The 20,967-nt window shown below is 26.4% G+C and overlaps 2 protein-coding genes and 1 long non-coding RNA gene across 4 annotated transcripts; 2 read left to right on the top strand and 1 right to left on the bottom strand.

The window, feature by feature from the left end:
• The first annotated feature begins 6,319 nt into the window (after positions 1-6,319).
• On the top strand, positions 6,320-8,266 carry LOC115701281 (thioredoxin-like 3-1, chloroplastic). Of its 2 annotated transcripts, XM_030629032.2 has the most exons (5): positions 6,322-6,798; positions 6,914-6,988; positions 7,520-7,586; positions 7,695-7,712; positions 7,831-8,266. In XM_030629032.2, exons 1-5 carry the CDS (start codon positions 6,497-6,499, stop codon positions 7,927-7,929), a joined length of 561 nt encoding a protein of 186 aa, XP_030484892.2. In that variant the 5' UTR covers positions 6,322-6,496; the 3' UTR covers positions 7,930-8,266. The 2 variants fall into 2 exon arrangements, with proteins under 2 accessions (XP_060958544.1, XP_030484892.2); XM_061102561.1 differs by lacking the exon at positions 7,695-7,712 and having other exon boundaries at positions 6,320-6,798.
• Positions 8,267-9,582: 1,316 nt separating this feature from the next.
• On the top strand, positions 9,583-12,790 carry LOC115698745 (ankyrin repeat-containing protein At5g02620). The gene is made up of 3 exons (XM_030625909.2): positions 9,583-11,231; positions 11,324-11,889; positions 11,998-12,790. Exons 1-3 carry the CDS (start codon positions 10,565-10,567, stop codon positions 12,643-12,645), a joined length of 1,881 nt encoding a protein of 626 aa, XP_030481769.2. The 5' UTR covers positions 9,583-10,564; the 3' UTR covers positions 12,646-12,790.
• A 4,420-nt stretch (positions 12,791-17,210) lies between these two features.
• On the bottom strand, positions 17,211-18,532 carry LOC115704411 (uncharacterized). The gene is made up of 2 exons (XR_009684059.1): positions 17,506-18,532; positions 17,211-17,428 (listed from the first exon to the last, which is right to left on the bottom strand). It is a non-coding gene; the product is annotated as an uncharacterized LOC115704411 (long non-coding RNA).
• Positions 18,533-20,967: the final 2,435 nt, after the last annotated feature.

Genomic DNA, 20,967 nt, shown 5'->3' with positions numbered 1-20,967 from the left:
TTGTAAAAAAAAGTAGAAATTCCATATTTGTAAAACAACAATAAGTTTTGCCAGAAAAATCACCGGCACCCGGAAAAGTCACCGGCACCGGAAAAGACAGCCGCGCGAAAAAGTCAACGTCGCTGGAAAAGTCATCAAAGTAAATATAACCGATTCTGTAACATAATAAATAAATATAAATAACATAAAATAACTCAAACCAGTTATAATTAAAATAGAATCGGTTCTATAACAGTGTTATAATAAATAAAAACAAATAACACGAAAGAACTCAAACTAATTATAACTAAAATAGAATCGGTTCCATAACATAATGAATACAAACAAGTAACACGCAATAACTCAAACCGATTACAATTAAAAACAAAGAAGAAATCAGTTCTTGAAACACTGAAATATAAATTAAAGACAAAACTAGTTTCACAATAAAATACTTCATAACACATAATACCTCATAAAAACCGGTTATAATTTTTTTTTTTTTAAAAAAATAGGGATCAAATTAATGTCTCGAATATAATAAAAATAAATTCGGTTCTATAACATAATGAATAAAAATAAATAACACACAATAACTCAAACCGATTATAATTAAAATATAACCGGTTCTGTAACACAATCAATAAAAACACCTATGTAATAATCAAATATAAAATAACCTTTTTAGCAACATCTACAACAACCACATGTACAAAGAACAAGGAAACAAAGAAAAAAAATATAATAACTTTGATAGCAATATTTCCAACAACACTAAGTAAAAAAAATAACAAAGAATTGAATACTACAACCATTTTAGCAACACCCACAAAAATACTTTCAATAATCTTGTGTAAATAGAATTAATAATAAAACCGAGCAATCATTTTAACAATTCTTGCAGTTTCACTTATAACAACTAACTAATAATCGAATACAACAAATGTTCTAGCGATATGTGCAGAAACAGTAATAATAACTATATAGTAGTCCTTTCAAAAAAAAAAAACTATATAGTAGTAACATTAACATCAACTCATAGGCAGTATTTTTTATTTTTAAACTGTATTTTTTTATAAGTTTCATACTGCAGTATACTGTGTTAAGTTTTCACTGATGTTCTACTGGTGTTTTTTAGTTGTTCTACTGTTATTTTGAGTTGTTCTGTTTTGTGTTTTATTGATATTTTATAAAAACACAGTATTTTTAAAAACTTTCTGTGTGACAGTATTTTTATAAAAATTAACTTAAATTTTAATATTTTTGTAAGTTTTCCAAAAAAAAATAAAAAATACAAAAAGAATAATTGAAATCCTAGTAGCAACTCCAACAACAACTCTAACAACAATCTGTAAAGACAATCAAATAACTCTAACAACAAAAACAATCCATTATGTGAAAACAATCAAATTCAATGTGAATCATACTCAAATCTAAAAACAAGATGAAGAATAAGCAAAATCTAGCACCCAAATTCAGATTTACCCATAATATCAATAAAAAGGAATTTTAAGTTGAAATTACCTTAATTAAAAAATAGAATGACTATAATAAACCTTCAATTTGAAATTAATAATTACTGTTGAGATTTAAAGGGCTAGAAAGCTATTTTTTTTTTCTTCCAATAAATCCAAAAATTTTCTAAATTGTTGAAATTCTTGCAAATTTGGATGGAATTAAAGAATAAGTTAGAAGGTTGATTATTTGATTCTTTAGATTTTTCAAGAGTGATAGATAAATATCAGTAGCTCTGATAATAGTTTTCAAAATCTTGCCGGAGCCAAAGGAAATGATACTGTAAAGCTTCAAACAATAGATACCGTTTGTCACGGATGGACACGTTTGCAAATAAAATTACCTTCTAAACGTATAAATGAAGAAAAAAAATTAACTTTTTATTTGTGAATAAATTTTCACTTACAGCTATACAATTGCCCAACAAAAAAAAACATTGAAAAGAATGATAGAAATGATAGCGTTAATTGCAAACGAGATGAGAGAGAAAATGGAAATATTAGCAATAGAAAAGAGTAAAATATATGAAAAGAAAAAAAAAAATAGTCATAAAAAAACTTGTTGACTAAAGGCATATAGACTATGCTAGATTACTCATGTACTCTTTTGCATAGAGAGACAAGACATCTATATAAAATAACTAAAAAATAATAGAACAAATACAAAACGGTTTCCAGGATAATTTCAAACCATTTAATTGTGTATTTAAATTTTAAAATATAAAATAGTAACGGAAAATTCTACAATGCACCCCCTTAACATAGATATATTGATGCACTTCTATGTGTTTTAGCATCCGAAATAATTTTCTAGTCAAATTTTTTCTCATGGTCATGTACGCTATAGTTATTTAAGACATCCTGCAAAATTTTAAGAAATTTGGAAAAGCTTAACACGCCGAAAATTATGTTCAAACAGTGTGTTGCACGCGTGACTATTTTATTTTATACACGTGTAAAATAGACTGTTTGAACATTGTTTTCTATATTGTAAATTATTCCGAATTTTTCAAAATTTTGTAGGATATCTTAAATAGCTATAACGTACATGAATATGAAAAAAAATTAGACTAAATTTTTTTTCTGGATGCCGAAACAAGTTAAGGGTGCATCAGTACATCCCTTTTAAGGAGGTGCATTGTAGAATTACCCAATACTAACATGATAGAGTTTTAGTTTTTGAATAAATACTATTAGAAAATTCTACAATGCACACCCTTAAAATGGATATATTGATGCACCCCTATCTGTTTTAGCATTCGAAATAATTTTTCAGTCAAATTTTTTCTCATGGTCATGTACGTTATAGTTATTTAAGACATCCTGCAAAATTTTAAGAAATTTGGAAAAGTATAACACGACGAAAACTATGTTCAAACATTGTATTGCACGCGTGACTATTTTATTTTATACGCGTGTAAAATCAACTGTTTGAAAATTGTTTTCTATATTGTAAATTATTCCGAATTTCTCAAAATTTTGTTGGATATCTTAAATAGCTATAACGTACATGAATATGTAAATTTTTTTTTCTGAATGCTGAAATAAATTAAGGGTGCATCAATACATCCCTTTTAAGGGAGTGTATTGTAGAATCACCCAATACTATTTTAGTATGATTAAAATATGTGTATGTATCTATTTCACATTACTCAAGTAATTTGTAAGATTTATATTACACCAAGCAACTATCAAGTCATAATCTCTATGGGTTCCAATAATTAAAAAAATACCACTTTGATTTGATTAAATCAATATAACATAATGTTAAAATACAAAGGGAAATTTGATTTTCTATCCTTACATATACCTAATAGTTTATCCTTAAACTAATACATATCACCATTGAAAATATATGACCACTTTATCTAAAATCCAAAAATACCCCTCTCAAATTTCCCTTACTTTTTTTGAGTGCAAAAACATACAAAAAAAAAAAAAAAAAAAATTGGTAGTCTGATGGGGTCCGATGGTGGTTCGATGGTCACTTGATGATACTTTTGTATGTACAAAAACATTAAAAAAAAAAAAAATTGGTACCAGATCTGGTCCGATGGAGTCCGATGGTGGTCCGATGGTCACCTGATGTTATTTTTTTATTTTATGTATAAAAACATAAAAAAAAAAAATTGGTAGCAGATATGGTCCGATGTGTTCGATGGGTGGTCCGATGGGTAGTTCGATGGTCACCTGGTGCTATTTTTTTATATATAAAAACATATAAAAAAAATGGTGGCAGATATGGTCCGATGGTGGTCCGATATGGGGTCCGATGTGGTGTCCGATTGTGTAAATGGGGTGATGTAAATGAGGGTATTTTAGGAATATCATAAAAGTTGTCATATCTTACAAATATTAGTTATTATTTGTTTAGAATTTTTTTTTTAATCAAATGTAACCATAAAAAATCAAACATAAATTAATAAATCACATACATAGACATAAAATATGGGCTTTTGTCTCTTGTTGTAAAAGATTGTGGATTATAATAACAGTGAAACTTTTTCAAAAAAAAAAAAAACATAAAATATGGATTTTATAATTTAAGTTGGCTAATTTTTGTCTGCATTAATTTATTGTGTCCACTGAATTTTTTACTTTGTTAAAAATAGTCTCTGAACTATTTACAGTATTGCAAGTTGTTCATTTTGTGAAATTTTGTCACACTTGACAAATAAAATAAAAATATAGTTGCTTAACCAGTTACCACGTCAACGCCACGTGTGTAATTAATTTAGAAAAGAATTATTTAATACGTAATTCTTTAAATCATTAATTAATTTTTAGTTTAATAATCTTTTTTAGGATACAGATTTTTTAGTTTTTAATTTTCAATTATACACGTGTTACTGATGTGGCAAATGACTAAGTAGCCGTATCATCATTTTGTTCACCATTTATGACAAAACTTGATAAAAAGACTAATTTACTACACTATAAATAATTTAGGAACCATTTATAACGGATTGAAAATTTTAAGAGAATAAATAAGTCATAAAATATAATCATTTTAATTTGCATAAATATAGAATGCCAATTTCCCAAAAGAAATCTTCTGTTTCTCTCTGACCCTCTCTGACCCTCCAGCATTGGGAGAAAACGGTAGAGTAGTTACCCTGCCTTCTTTCCTCACAAGACCCTCAACAGCATTATGGCAACTGGTGTGATGCTATAACTCAGCGAATCCAGTTGACTCGCGCCACCTCGATCTCTCAATTCCCCACTCAACGCAGTCTTTTGCTATCAGTCTTTAAGTTTGAATATCTTATGAGAATTGAAAAATTGAATGTTATTTGTGTGTGTTATTATCAAAGGTTGATTTGAGAGTTTTGCTTTGTCCCTAATTGTGTTTCTGATCTTACTGGGGAGTTTTTGATTTGGTGTTTATTATGATGTCAATGGCTTTATATTCATAACCCTACATTTTGATCTCCTCATACAATAGATAAAACAACCTTGATTCATATGGTGTCTTTATTTTGTTTTGATGCCAAGATTTGAAAGGAGAAAATGTATCATACTGTAATAAAAGCACACAAAACAATAACTGGGTCCTCATATGTGCTAATGAAGCTGAGAAATATAAGTCAAACTAGTAATATATATTTATATAAATTTATACAAAGAGACAACTTCTATATAGTGCAATGTAGAAGGTGTTTATATATAAAAAGTTTCGTTGAAGTTTGCATTTGATGTATTTGTTGAGGTTTGAGTTGAAGTTTGAATATGGTCTGTGAGGATTTTCCTTTAATTTTTAAAATTTTTGTTTTACTGTGTGTTAAGATTATGTATCTGAGACACTTTGTTTGGTTTACTAAATAAAGTTGTTGAAAACAAAATTTCTCAGTTCATTAACTTGAGGTTTGTTATTAGAGAGGTGTTGTTGTCTATGTCCCTCTAGTATTTTCATTATATTATAGTTAGTTTTATTAATAGAGAATTAAATTAATGTTACTGCTGCTTATGCTAATGCTCTAATGTGGTAGCCACTTTGTTGATTAATGTAGTAGTAGCCTAAAAAAATATATATGTATAATATACTTCATTGATGTTTGTGATGCAGTTCTCTTTACATTCCCAGAATCTGCAACTTATCTAGCTATGAGATTTTTATATTGTTAGTGTCTACATTTTTGTTGTAGAAATCTATCTCATAAAGATAATTTTACCTAAATTGATGCTTTAAGTAAAAAAAGATCTTTGCTTCGGAAAATTTTTTACTTTGTTAATTTAAGTAAATCATATGTTCATATATGATACCACTATTATAATATTTGTATGTATATATTTTAAATAGGTTAATTAGAATTATTTTTATATGTACCAAATTATGCACTCCTGTTAAAAATTTTCTCTGAACTATTGAAACTGTTACATTTAAAGACTTCTGTCTATTTTTATTCAATTTTGTTAATGTGATAATTGTTTATGTACTAAATTATGTCCTTGGAACTTTAATATCTATTAAATCATGAACATGTACTAAATTGTGCCTCTAAATTTTTGTCTACGTTAGTAAAATTAAAATTAGATAAAAGTTTATAAATCTAACTATTTTAATAGTTTAAGTGAAATTTTTAACCACCTAAGAAATTTAAAGAGTATAATTTAGTACATATCAATTATCTCAAAATTGAGAGAGGTTAAAAATCTAAATTATGTATAAATCCAATTCAATTTTTAAAATTTTAAAACCAGTTATGTATAGTGAACTAGTCACATTTTCATAAACATATTTTCAAAACTAATATATCTATAATATTTGCCCATCAAATGTGGCCCCACCACATCCTAACTTGCACTTGCTATGATGCCATCCCCAACTTCACTTTTGAGGATAAGCATTGACCATCACAGCACACACTCCAAACTTTTACATAACTAAATTCCATTTCTAACTTGAGAAGAACAACCATGAGATGATGATTCTGTTAGCCCTTCTCTTCTGACTCTTATCTCCCTAAACCTCTCATCTTCTCTTCTTAATTTCCAGTGAAACAATGTCTGTTCTGCCTGCTGCGACTTCTCATATTTTATGCAGAGAATTCCATCAAAAACATCACAGTACCCAGTTTTGGAGTAACGGGTGTGGCTTGATTTTGCCAAAAAATTCTGGGTTTTTGGTTGATTTGAAAAACAGAGACTGGAAGAAAATTTCAAGGAGGGATTTGAGAGCAGAGGCGTTTTGGACCAATCTGTCCGGACCCACCACCGTTGAAATGGAACCCATTAACGATTCTGATCACCTTGATCAGATTCTAGCTCATGCAACAGAAATTTCTCAGCCTATTCTCATCGATTGGTACTTCCATTTTGTCTCCCTTCACTCTGATAATTATGCACGCCACCTGTTTGGTGATTTGTAATAAGAATTTATGACCTTTTTTTTCTTCTTCTTATTTTTGTTTTGGGGACAGGATGGCTTCTTGGTGCCGGAAATGCATATATTTGAAACCAAAGTTAGAGAAATTGGGTGCTGAATATGATAACATGTAAACTCTCTTGAACTTTTTGTTTTAGGATTAGGTGCTTTCAATTTTGCATGCACTATACTCCTCTGACTCATAGTACATAGTATAGTAAGTTCTCCATATTTTAAGAGCTTTTGACCCCACTTATAGATTAGGACCTACACATGATTCTCCTCAGCTCAAGTGCATGTTTTCTTCCACTTTTGATTACTGTGACTTGGGCTGCAATAGATTTTAAGTAGCTAAATAAAATTCATTTCTTAACTCCAAATTTAATTCCTTTTCTAATGGATGATTGAACTCTTACTAGAATATTTAAATGTTCAGATGAGTTTGAGGGCTTCATTTAGCATTAAAAGCATAAACATAAGTTGTCAATTGTCATTCATGATAATCTCAGGCACAAACTACCCTGTCCTGTACTGTAGTGTATAGTATGGTAAGGAGTTTTTCCATATAAAAAAGCAACCTTGTTTTGAATTTGAATAGAAGATACTTGTTTATTGATATTGGATCACTGTGAGATTTTGATGTATATACTGTTAATGACAGGGTCAAATTCTATTGCGTGGATGTCAATAAGGTACCTCAAGCTTTGGTGAAGCGTGGAAACATACAAGTATGAATCATTTTAATTGATACATTAATTGATTGATTCATGTTTTTTAATTGATATATTAATTGATTCATGTTTTTTCTTTCTTTTTGGTGTGTTTCATTCTATCAGAAAATGCCAACCATTCAGGTCTGGTCACCCTCTTACTATTTACTTACCTCTGTTTCTTCTTTTGATTAAAATCTTCTCCCCAAGTTTTTGTTAAGATTGATCTTTGTGAATGAATTTCTTTAAAATGTACTGGCAGTTATGGAAAGATGGTGAGATGAAAGAAGAAGTTATTGGAGGACATAAAGCATGGCTCGTGATTGATGAAGTGAGAGAAATGATCAACAAATATGTGTAATTATCCATTCAATCTTCTTTCTCTCTCTCTCTATAATGTGTAATTGTAATTGTAATTGTAGTCAAATCCATCATAGCCCTCCCAAAAAAATGTATAGTCTTACATATAAGAGAAGTGAAATGCCAAAGCATACCCAACTTATCTGATAATCTCACCCAGAATTTGCAAACTGTCCACACTGCATCAAAATTTGCAACTTGAAATCTTTGGCGGTACAGTTGCAGATTGCACAATGCAATTCAAACCTCGATGCATTATTAGAAAATACCAAATTCTTTTATATTATATTATTTATTAATTATTACAAAGTAATATATTTTAGTTTTATTTGTGGTAATGCTACAGAGCTTTATAAAAAAGGTACTTATGTTATAAGAAAAAAAGGGTTTTTTTTGTCTTTTTCCAATACAAAAACGTCGTACAAATATGAATTGAGAATCAGGTCTTTTGCTGCTATAATTAGAGTTTTGCTAATCGGCACCAGGTGCTTTATGATGTCTCAATAGATTAGTGAAAAAAAATTTATGCTTATTAGCTGGTTGTGGAGTACACGCCAATAAATTGCATTGTTTTTCTTTATTTCTTGATTCACACCCGTCTTATCTTCTCTCTTCATATCTCATATTTTTATTTTATGTCTAATAGTCTAATACTTTTTCATCCTCACCACCATTTTATCAAAAACAAAATAATGATTATAAAATAAACAGAGAAAGTAAGGATGAAACAGAAGTTTGTAGGAGAAGAAGAAAACAGTATTTCGGTCTGCTGGAAACAAACACCTCGGAACAACTAACGTCTCGGAACAACTAACGAGCATCACAGTATGGTATGAAATAAAAGAGGGGATGAAGTTTTTGTTGAGGTTTTTAAAATGTCATATTGTTTCTGAAATTAACAGATTTTAGTTTATCACAACAGATTCTGCAGATAGAGCTATATGGCCTAATGAAATTTTAACTTATTATATTGAAATTGTAATTAAACTTGTACTTCAAGACATTCATATTCTTTATCTGTGTAAGTTTGGTTACACTTCATTTTTAATGTTATTGTGTTTGGTCTTATTTTTAATTTAAAATAAGAGCTAATATTTCTTTTTCTTGCAAGAAGAGTTTCTAAGTAGTTTGCTGTAGATATATATTGTAAAAAAAATTACTCATTTTTTTTTTCTTTAATTTGGAAAGAAAAATATTGGTAGCATATTTTTTTATTATGCATTATAATTTTAAATTATATTATACTTAGTAGCTATCAAATGTGTGTTTGTCTCACATTGTTTATGTGTGAATAATTTGTGGTATTTATATTACACTTAGTAGTTACTAAGTCATAATCTCATGATAGGGTTTTGGTAATTAAATAAATATTGTGTTTAGTGTGATTTTATCAAAAATATATATTAAAAATAAATGCAAAATGTAATTTCAGCTATGTTAAATTTATATAGCATAAGATTTATTAATTTAAGTTCAACATTTTTTGTGAGGGATCAAACCACTTATGGTTTTGAGTATGATATTTGAGGATTCAAATAAAAAATTACTATTTTTAGAAATTCTTTGCCATTTAAAAATTTATAAATATTTCTCGATGAATGATTTTTTTATAGAATTTCGAGATTTATATTTTATATTATTTTGTAGTATGACTGGCTAACTGCTACTTAATTTTAACAATTAAGTTGCTTATGTGTCTTATTTTAAGAATCAAGTCACACAGTCAAAGTTGTTTAAAGATTATGTATCTTAAAGAACTATATGGAGAACCCTATAAAATTCTCTTGCTTCTTGAACATTGAAATTCATTCAACGAAACTCTAACTCTGAACACTTTTAAATATGCTTGCAAAGATGTAGTTTGATTTGTATATTTTTTATTCCTTGTGGTGGTTTAGTTAATATTTTATATTGCTAATTGTAGTGTTTAACAAGTATTTTATTCTTAACATACAAAGTGGAAAAATATTATGATTAATCACAATAAATTTTCCTAACAATTATTAAAATTAATTAAAAATTATTAAATAAATTTATATTTATATTTTTTTCTTTTTCTTTTCTTATTTTTTTTTCTTTTCCTCCTTTTTCTTTTTCTTTTTCACTTTTACTTCTTTTCTCTTTTCTTTTTATTCTTCCTCTTTCATCTCCCTTCTACCATAATTTTTATTTTTCTCTTTTCTTTATTCTTTTTCCTTTTTCCTTTTTTCTATTCTTCCTTCTTCCTTATTCTTCATCTATCTTCCTTCTTACACATCCACATCCACCACATCTATAGTATTAAAAAGTCTAATGTGTAAAAAAATAATACTACTAATTTAGTTTTAAGATAGGACTATACATCTTACTATACACACACCTTTTTTTCTCGACCACACTCTTTTTTCTTGTTTTAGTTTAGGTGGTGGAAGAAGATTGAAGAAGAAGAAAAAAAAAATGAAATGGAAAAAAATTTGAGGAAGAAGAAATGTATGAGGGAAGAAAGAAAAAAGAGAAAAGAATAAGCTTAGAGGAGAAGTTAAAAAAACAATGGAAAAGAAACAAAAAAAACCATAGTGAAGTTGAAGAGAACAAGGGAAGAAGGATAGATATATTTATGAATTCTAGCTTGACAATATAACAGATATAATTATTATATGGCTTCAAGTACCTTGCTTATTGGTGAGCCTGATTCTAACAGCACTACAGGCATGGATTCCATGGTGTTCCAAGCTGCAGCCAATGGAGAAATCCAAGTGTTGAAGAATATTGTAGTCAACAACCAACTCTGCCTTGACCAATTATTGACCCCAGAAAAGAATACAGTTGTCCATGTCAATATCATTGCTTCAAAAAGTAGTACAATGTCCTTCTTGGAAGGGATATTGGAGATGTGTCCACAACTGTTGTTGCAAACCAATTCAAGAGGAGAGACTCCTTTACACTTGGCAGCAAGGTACGGCCATGATCTTATTGTTGAGTTTCTTATTAATCGTGCTAAACTGCTTGAAAGGTCCGATCTTGAGAAGGCCACCTTAGGTGTGGATGGTCATGGTATGATGAGGCAGAGAAACAAGGAAATGGACACTGCTTTGCACGAGGCTGTGAGGTTCAACCATCTTAAGGTTGTAAGGATTTTGACTAAACAAGACCCTCATTTCACACATTTGGCTAATGAAGCAGGAGAAACACCACTTTACATGGCTGTGGAGGCAGAGTACTTGGATTTGGTTGATGAAATACTAAACAATTGCTCCTCACCACCCACTACTGGCCCTTATGGCAGAAATGTACTCCATGCTGCAATTATAACTGAAAACACAGGTAGTAGAATTCCATGCTGCAATTACTAGTTTTTGTTTTAAAAACAAAAAAGACATTTTAGTATTGTAATTTTTCAAAAAATAATTCTTCAGGTCTAACAAGAAAGATTTTGGAGAACATATTAGATCTGACCAAACACGCAGATAAGGATAGTTTGATTCCTCTGCATTATGCTGTGATGCCTACTCCGAGTAATAATTTGGAGATTGTGAAGATGTTGTTAGAAAAGGATGAAAGCAGTGCCTATTTCAAAGATAAAAATGGCACTACAGCTCTTCACATGGCAGCTTCTAACCCTTTTGGAGGTTATGAAATAGTGAAGGAAATTCTTTCGAGGTGTCCAGATAGCTATGAAGTTGTTGATGATGAAGGCAAGAACTTGCTACACTATGCTGTGAGGAAACAATCTCCTTCCACATTAAAACTCATATTAGATCATTCTTCACTACTCAATAATTACCTTTTAAATAGAAAAGATAATGAAGGAAATACCCCATTGCTTCATGTGTTTGCCACTTCAACAAAATATACAGAAAAGAATTTTGAAGCTTTGATGTCCCACCCAAAAGTGAATAAGATGTTATTCAACCAACAAAACAAAAATATTCATGACATAGCCCATGATCTCTATAATGTTCATTACCATGAATTCAACAAGGTAATTTAATTTCAATTAATAAGTTGATTTTTTTTTCTCATGTTCGATTTTATTTAGTTGGTGTCAACAGTATTCTTAGATAGAAATTCTACTGTTGTTATATGACAGAGAGAATTATCAAAAATCTTCAAAGAAAACCCCACAATAAAGAGCTGTTTGAGAAAGTCAATTTCCAAAGACGACAAACAAATATTGACCGATACTGAGAAGAGAAAGCTTGAGCAAAAAGAAAAATTAAGGACTAGAATCGCAAACTACAGAGAGTCTACTTTGGTTGCGGCTGCATTGATTGCGACGGTGACATTCACAGCAGGACTTACATTACCGGGAGGTTACATAAGCGACGATAATAAGGTTGGACATGGACAACAACAAGGTAGTGCTGTTCTTAGGAATAATGCAGCATTTCAAGCCTTCATGGTGACAGACGCAATAGCCTTGGTCCTTTCTATTACGGCTGTTTTTATCAACCTCTTGCTTACTATAGCATCTTCTGGTGATGAACGTGCAAATAAGGAGTTTGTATCTAACTACAACATGTCTATGAATTTAACAATATTGGCCTTGGGATTCATGATGATAGCATTTGTTACTGGCACCTATGCAGTATTGTCACTTTCCAAAGCTCTTGCCATCTTCATTTGTGTGATTGGATTGTCTTTCTTTGTTCTCCTCTTTTTCATAACAAAATCTAAATTTAAAAGATTTGATTTCACTAATATTAGAAAGCTTAAACCCATCATTATGTTGGGTTAAACTTCCATTTCACCAACATTAGCCAACCACTCTTGTTTCTCTTTACATATTTAAAGATGCCTAAAATGTTGAAGAAGGTAATTAATAAGGATGTCTTTTGTGTTTTTGTCTTTGAAATTCAAATGTGATTCGGATTATGTCATTAGATTTGTTATTTTTTGTTTATTAATTTTAGTTTGTAAGGAGTGATAATTACAATCTCCTATTATAATTTTTTCGTTAACTTCTACACCTGAAATCATATGTCGACATATATTTTTTCAATTTTTTTTCATAACAGTATTCGTTATAGTTACAGTATCATTCCTGTAAATATTTTAAAATTTTTGAATAATTTACAATGTCAAAAACAGAGTTCCTAATATTTTATTTTACCACGCGCGTTCAAAAAACTTCAAACGTATTTTTGGCACTGTAAACTATTCGAAATTTTTCAAAAATTTACAGAGATTATGTAGATGCATAACAAACACCACAATGAAAAAAAAATGAAAAAAAATATGCTGACATGTATTTTCGAACACGGAAGTTGACTAACAGTAACAGTAACACTTTTTTTTGTTTGTTTATCTTTGAGTTACATGATCCCTGATTCGATTGGTTCAAATCATCAAAGTCATAACGAACCAATAGAAAAATATACACATAAAATAAAAATAACAGTTTTATCGTCTAATCAATATCAATCAATCAATATATTTATATATAATATAAAGGAAAGCACAAAATAAGTTTATGTGACATCTTAGATTTCTTTTATTCTATTTTTAAAATTTTGTGAATTTTTTCTATTTTATTTAGAAAACAACTACAAAAATACATGGAACTAAATGTCCCACATTGTTTATAAATGATGTAGGCATCATCCATGTAGGTTATAAATATTATTCTTTTTATGTCATATTAATTCATCCAAAAGTATTTTTGTTTATGGGTGGTTGATTAATTTCTTACTCGAGTTTTTATTATCTTATTTTTAATGTCTTATAGTTTTTTATCTTTCATTTAATATACATTTCATAATTTGTATTTTTAAAAGTAATTATCTAATAAATATTTGTTTTATAAGTTTTTTATATTTGATGTAATATATAATAATAATATACAATTTATTATGAGTTAATTTTATTTCAAGATTATATACATAATTCTATATTTTTAATAGCACAAAAAATATTCAAACTAAATTATTCAAAATGAAACTAAACATTATTTTTTTTTCTCAATATATAAAGAAAAATATAAATCAAATGAGATGTCATCTTATGAACATTTTTTAACTATTTATCTATTAATATTTTATTTATTTTATAATATGTCTTCTAAGTAATGTATATATACATATATTTTGTAAGAGTCTCACATTGTTTACAAACTATGTGAGTATTATACTTATTAGCTACAAGTAAACACAATATATATTATATTTCATTAAGAAAATACTACAAGTAAAATATTTTTTCATTCACACCGATTTGTCTAAAATTAATATTTCTCTTTGTAGGGGCAATTAAATACCTTACTCAATTAATTTTATATATTTATATACAAATATTATTCAATTGATCAACTTTACATAAATATCCAAAAATTAATATTTTTTTTTCTATAGATTTGATTATTTTTTATCCATTTACTTATAATAGTTGTAATTTTTTTTATTTCATAATTACTTTGAATATACATCTTAATTAGTTTATGTATATATACATCTTAATTGAGTTTAAAAATATGGCACTAGGAAAGAGAAGAGACAAAAATATTCATCAATTAAAATAATAATATTATTCTAACTTAAAAAATTGATACAAACAATTAATATTATAAATAATAATAGTAATAAAAAAGATAACAAATCATAATACATTAATTTAATGAAGCGCTGTAAAAAAATAAATAATATTTTAAAATATCTACCTCTCATTCAATAAAAACGTTAAAAATTTACAATATTTAAATTATTAATACTTAAATTAATATTTTTATATAAATAAAAAAACTATAAAAATATTTAATTTAAATATATATGAACAACAAATTAAGTTTCACTATAAATGAATATCATTTTTTTAATTACAAAAAAATTTATACCATTATAATATTTGATTCATTTAAAAAAATTATATTTTTAATACCTTTTAATTATTAGAAATAACTTTATTCAAAATGTGCTTTTATTTTTATTGTATATGATTAATATTTGTGCTAATTACAAATAGAAGAAATTTTACATAAATATATTATATAATTTTATATTAAGGATTTTTTCATTTTTACACTTCAAAACAGTTTTTCTTACATTTTTTACAGAATTCTACAAAGAAATCCCTATTGCAACTAGCGCTGCAACCTAAATCGCAACAAAAAATCGTATAGAAACCCCTATTGCAACTAGCGCTACAACTACTTTAGAAACTCAAACCGTAAATATAAAAAAAAATTAAAAAAAAAACAGTATATGGGGTAATTCCCCTTTATATTATTCATAAAAAAAAAATATAAAATAGTATTAGACTGAATTGAGATTTTATTCGTAACTAAAAATTAATTTCTTTCATGTAAAATTTTAAAAAAATTATTAAAACCGCGCGAAGCGCGGATCTATTCCCTAGTATATATATAAAGGAAAGCATTAAGGATTTGAGGTGGCAATTTGTATGAGTTTTTCACCCTCTTCCTTGATTTCTCAATTTCTCAATTTTCTCATTTATTTATAATTTTTATATATTATCAATTAATTAATGTGTCTTTTCATTTCTATAACTTACACTATTATGTACTCTCTATTATTATATCACTTTCTATAACTTACACTATTATGTAATCTCTATTATTACTATATTATAATTGGTATATAAGTGACTTTTGATTGTATTTTCTTAAATGCAAAATGTCATAAGTTTTGACCATTTAGTTTACAAATAATATTATGATCTCTATATAAATAAGTTTCTCCTAATTACTATCACCATAGAATACTAATCCTCCTAAATTACTAAAGACCAAATTATGAGTACCAATAGCCATTCTTAAGATATATTTATACATATACAATCATGCGTATATATATGATAAGAGGATGCTCTGAAGTGGAGAGTCAAGAAAAATGAACGAGGTTCTTAAACTCTCTTTCCAGTCAAATACAAATATTAGTAGCTTTGAATTTGATTCGTTTTCTCTAATATAAAATTTCAATGTATTCATGCCAGTAAGTATGGTCACCTAACCATATTAGATATGAAGTTTTTTCAATTTCTTCTCAAAATATCATTTAAATAATAAATCTTCATTTTTATGTTTTTATATTTTTTTTTTTTGAAAAATGTATTTTTATTGGTTCTCAATAGACAAACATGATTTGGGTTTTTTTTTTTTATGGAGGCCACCAAGTATTTGGGAAAGATTTATATATATTAATAAAAAAAATAACATTAATAGATTAATAAAAAATATAGGAGAACATCGAATATCGTATACCATGAATATATACATATTTATCGAGTGATGTATAAAAAATCTCATTTACATATATATAATTATAAATATCATATATTTTTTAATTAAATGTTAATTTAATTATTCTTCAATTGTACATAATATTGTATTTGAAATTTACTTTGATAGTTATTATTATTGAGTACACTACTATGTGAAAATCAATATGTGATTCAATCTCTTAATATATTTGTACCATTTTGTTATTCAATACATTTTCACACATTTTTCTTAAAAAAAGTGCATGATGTCAAATAATTTATTGTAAAAATAGTACTTAATAAAAATAGTATTATTATAACTTTTTTCATTAAATATTTTAAATGACTAGCTTATCAATATATATATATATACTAGATAAAGTTTTAAGAGAAGCAAATTAGACATGAAATATTAGCAAGATGTATCAAAAACAATAATGTTAAAATTTTATAAAGTTAGAAAACGATTTATAAATTTTCAAAAAAATAAAGAAAAATATTGTTTAAAAATTTAAAAATTTGAGAAAAATAATTCTTAAAGTTTAAGAATATTAAATGAAGACATAATAATATATGTTTTTTTAGTTTTTATGGTCAAATAGTGTTCGTAGTTCACACTTTCATTTTTTTCGGTGTGCTTATAATTCAATTGTTCATTTTCTTTTGTTAATAATTTCAGGGACAGTTTTAACAAATTGATGATGTTTTTATAAAAATAATTTTGAATATTTTTCAAAAACTTATGTTGTAATATAATATAAAATAAGTAACACATATATAATTATAATATTTCATCAATATGTTCTATTATTTTCTTTTCTCTTAGCTAATAATAGAAAGTATTGCACATAATAAACACACTTAATTTAAAAAGAGTTCTAGCTAAAATAATAACAAAATAGAGATCCACCAAACAACAATATTAAAATTTACTTCAAGTCTAATTATACCAATATATAACTCATTGAAGACTATTAGAAGCTCTGGAAAGTACACAAAAAGAAATTTAACATTATAAAGCTAAAAATAATAAACTATGTAGCAGCAATGATAATACACTAACCAAATTTGTTTAGCCAAATACAACCCTAAAACTTAAAAGCATGAGTTAAACAGCATGACGCTAAAACACCACCAATACAATACATAAATAGTAAGAGAAACAACGTAATAAATCTTTACAGTGAGAACTACTGCATATATCTATATATATAGTAAGAAACCACTACCTCCTTTTGTAACACCAATTAAAACTTTTCAAGTGCATCCAAATAATTTGCTGGTATCACATGTCCCTTTTCTCTCATCTATAAAATTAGACATGTAGATTAATAACACAAAACAAAAACAGATACAAATGTAATGTACACAAAGGTCATTTTACCAAGTGTTTTTCCCTCCTGATGTTCTTCTTCACATTCCTCTCAGCGTCTTCTTCAGCCAGTTTTGTTTGTGACAATAACTTCTTCCCTGATAGAACCAGGTCATGCTATGCACACCCATCTTACATCATTATTCTCATATTAGAAAAGAAAGAAAATAAAAATTATAAAATATAGCTTACCAAACCATCGTCTTGAATAGATTTATTAATGATATTTTTGAAAACCATTTTAAACGCTCTACAACCCTCTGTATGTAAACTTGGCGATTCCAGGTTGAATATGACAATATTATTATTAGTGTGAAAATCATTATCATCTGAGAAGTCAATTAAAATATATGATACATAGAAGAAGACAAGAAATAAAAAGGAGCTAGCATTGGTCGAATCAAATAGTTACATAAATAAACATATACATATGTATATTTAATAGAAATTTAAGAAATGGCTGCCTCAGATCGATATATATGAGAGATTCAGAGAGAGAAGAAAGAAGAATCAGAATATTGGTATCGCAATATGAAATCAATATATATAGCTAAATTAAATGTCAAATTTTGTATTGGTATGTAAATTATATATTTTGATTGAATTGATGATGATCGACTTACCAGGATTTTGACTGTATATCTGATACAATTATGAGGAGATACTTTTTGTGATTGCTTGCGAAATAACTTACGGTACGTAATTTTGAATATAACCGAACCAAAAATAAACCATTAATGAGAATGAGACTCTTTCTTTTGCTTAACTAAGATAATTAACAATGAGACAAAACTCAAGTTGACTAATTCAATATTTTGATACCGACCTTTGTAACTTTGTAATGGGCCGTAAAGTTTGAATAATTGGTACGTATAAATTAATTAATTGTAGTTTGTTATATAATAGAATATTAAATAAATAAAAAATTTAAAAAATTGTAGTTTGTTAGAGAGATATGTAAGTTAATCGTAAATATTATTTAATTTTTTGGTTTAATTATTGGGTTTATTTTTTGAAATTTGAATTTAGCCGTGTAAAAAAATTTCAAAAAGGTTGTTAGAGAGATATGTGGGTAAGATATTTTTTTAATTTAAAAAAAGATGGTTTAATTTTTTGGGTTTAATTATTGGGTTTATTTATTTGTTAACGTTTAACATTAACAGTCTGTTAAGTTAATCGTGTAAGGCTAAATAAAAAAAGGAATCGTTAAACCAAGAATTGCCGTTAGATAGGCACTTTTAATATATAAAGATAAAAGAAAGTTTTAAGAGAGTTGATGTGACTTTCTATAAAGATAGTATTACCATCTTTCTATTTTATGGTGATTTAAATTTTTTTAATTATTTTTTATAATAATACTAAATTAAAACTAACTAATTATAAGAAATTAATTATCAATGGCTTATAGTATTCTAAAACATGGCTTATGATATTCTAAAATAAAAACTATTTATATATGATAATTACAACATTTTAATATATGTATTAACTATTTGAATTCTACCATTAAAAGTAAAAACTATTTGTATTCTTTATATTTATTTATGAGATTTTTTATCTTTTCACCATTCTTGCCATACTATATATATGTATGGAACACTTCTTAATGGGTAATACCCATTGATGGGAACTAAAAAAAATTAATAAGGTAATAATCCAATAACCTTTTTATGGAAAGTTTCTAAAAATTATTTTTTTTAAAAAAAAATTATATTTATTTTTTATAAAATTGGAAATAATAATTACAACTAATAATTTAAAAAAAAATATAAATTATTTTTAAAAATTAATTAAAATTACTACTTTATTATTTTATGAAATTATGAGTTTATTAATAATTTATTATTGTAAAACTAAAAATCATTTACATGTATATTAATGTGTTTTTTTTTTTATTAGAAGAATAGGAGCTTGATTGTGGAATCCAATTGTCTTAATATTATTTATATTCATAAAAATAAAATGCTACAATACTTCTTAGTTCTTACTTAGGCTAAAATATTATTACCATCCAATGATTTTTTTGATATTACCATGAATCATTCTCCTAGAATAACTAATGAGGTGTTGTTCATTATTTATATTTTTAGGATTGGAAGATGATAATCTTGTCTAGGGGTCAAATATAATTTTTTGTGCTGAAATTCTTGTGTTGGCAATTGTCATTATTCAATAATGTTTATGACACTTTTTTCTTCCTTCATTTTTTTTTTGTTAAAATTTTCTTCATTGGTTTTGTTCTTATAGATTTGGTAAGCTCAAGTATTTTTTTTAAAAAAAAAAAAAACATATAAATAATTGTTAATTATTATAAAATTAAAGATTTTAGGTTTAAAAAAATCTTATACATTTTATGTGCATTACAGTTTAAAGCTTAAAATTATTATTTTTTTTTTATTTTCAGTAATGCAATTTAGAATTGTAGTATGAAGAAATTTTTTAAAAAGATAAATATACACTTTTTTTTTTCTTTTTAATCTTTAAAATGATTTTTATTAAAAAAAATAGTTTGTTAATTTTTTTAGTTGTGTTTTATTTTTTAAATAACAATTCCATTTATAAATTTTTTATTTCTATTAATAGTTTTATCTATTTTAGGAATATAGAGAATAACAAAATAGGAAATATTAATTTTTTAATATTTAATTAATGATTATAAATATCAACCATTAGATATTTGATCCAATGGTCAAGAATAAAATACCCATACATGGGTAATACCCATTAAGAGCATACCCATATATGTATATCCTACTATTGTTCAATAACGTGAAAAAAAAAAAAAAACCTAAAAACTATCACATGTATACCATAACAATATATATTTTAGAGTTTGAATTTTTTTTTTAAAAAAAAAAAAATTATCCTATAGAATTAGAAAGAGCGTCAAACTATTGGTATGCTTATGATTAATAAGGTATGCATTTTCTATTTTCTATTAGTATTTTTAAATATGTCATATTAAAAATTAAAAATATGTCATATTTTTAATTATTAATATTTTCTGTTAATAAAGTATGCATTTTTAATTTTCTTACTAACTATAATCTATACCCTATATATACATCTATTACAATATATTTATATTTTTATATCTTTATATAATCAAAGAGGTGAGGTGACATTTTTCCTTCTAATACTTTCATTTCTCTAATTTGTAATTTTTTATTTAATTAATTTTACTAATAATATCAATTGATTAAAAGAGAATATATAGAATCCTAATTGACATTTTAATAGAGAAATTATTATGTGTGTGTATTGTTAGAATTTTAATAGGCAAATTATATTAATAGACAAGTTATTACACTAAAAAACTAATAGAGTAGAATTCTAATAGAGAAATTGCAAATTATTATGTGTGTGTAGTATTAGAATTCTCATAAGCAAATATTAACTTAAAAGAAAAAAAAATTATTATTATTATTATTATTATTTATAATTATTATTCTGACATTCTTTTTATATGCCAAT

Source organism: Cannabis sativa, chromosome 8, assembly GCF_029168945.1.
Source record: "Cannabis sativa cultivar Pink pepper isolate KNU-18-1 chromosome 8, ASM2916894v1, whole genome shotgun sequence".
Lineage (NCBI taxonomy): Eukaryota > Viridiplantae > Streptophyta > Magnoliopsida > Rosales > Cannabaceae > Cannabis > Cannabis sativa.
The sequence above is the reverse complement of the archived record's forward strand: the minus strand, read 5'-3'. Positions and strand labels throughout refer to the sequence as shown.

Coding starts and splice junctions, on each gene's coding strand:
- LOC115701281 (XM_030629032.2), top strand. CDS start 6,497: ATGTCTGTTCTGCCTGCTGCGACTTCTCATATTTTATGCAGAGAATTC. Junction 6,799..6,913: donor CAGCCTATTCTCATCGATTG/GTACTTCCATTT, acceptor TTTTGGGGACAG/GATGGCTTCTTGGTGCCGGA. Junction 6,989..7,519: donor GGTGCTGAATATGATAACAT/GTAAACTCTCTT, acceptor TGTTAATGACAG/GGTCAAATTCTATTGCGTGG.
- LOC115698745 (XM_030625909.2), top strand. CDS start 10,565: ATGGCTTCAAGTACCTTGCTTATTGGTGAGCCTGATTCTAACAGCACT. Junction 11,232..11,323: donor AATTATAACTGAAAACACAG/GTAGTAGAATTC, acceptor ATAATTCTTCAG/GTCTAACAAGAAAGATTTTG. Junction 11,890..11,997: donor ATTACCATGAATTCAACAAG/GTAATTTAATTT, acceptor GTTATATGACAG/AGAGAATTATCAAAAATCTT.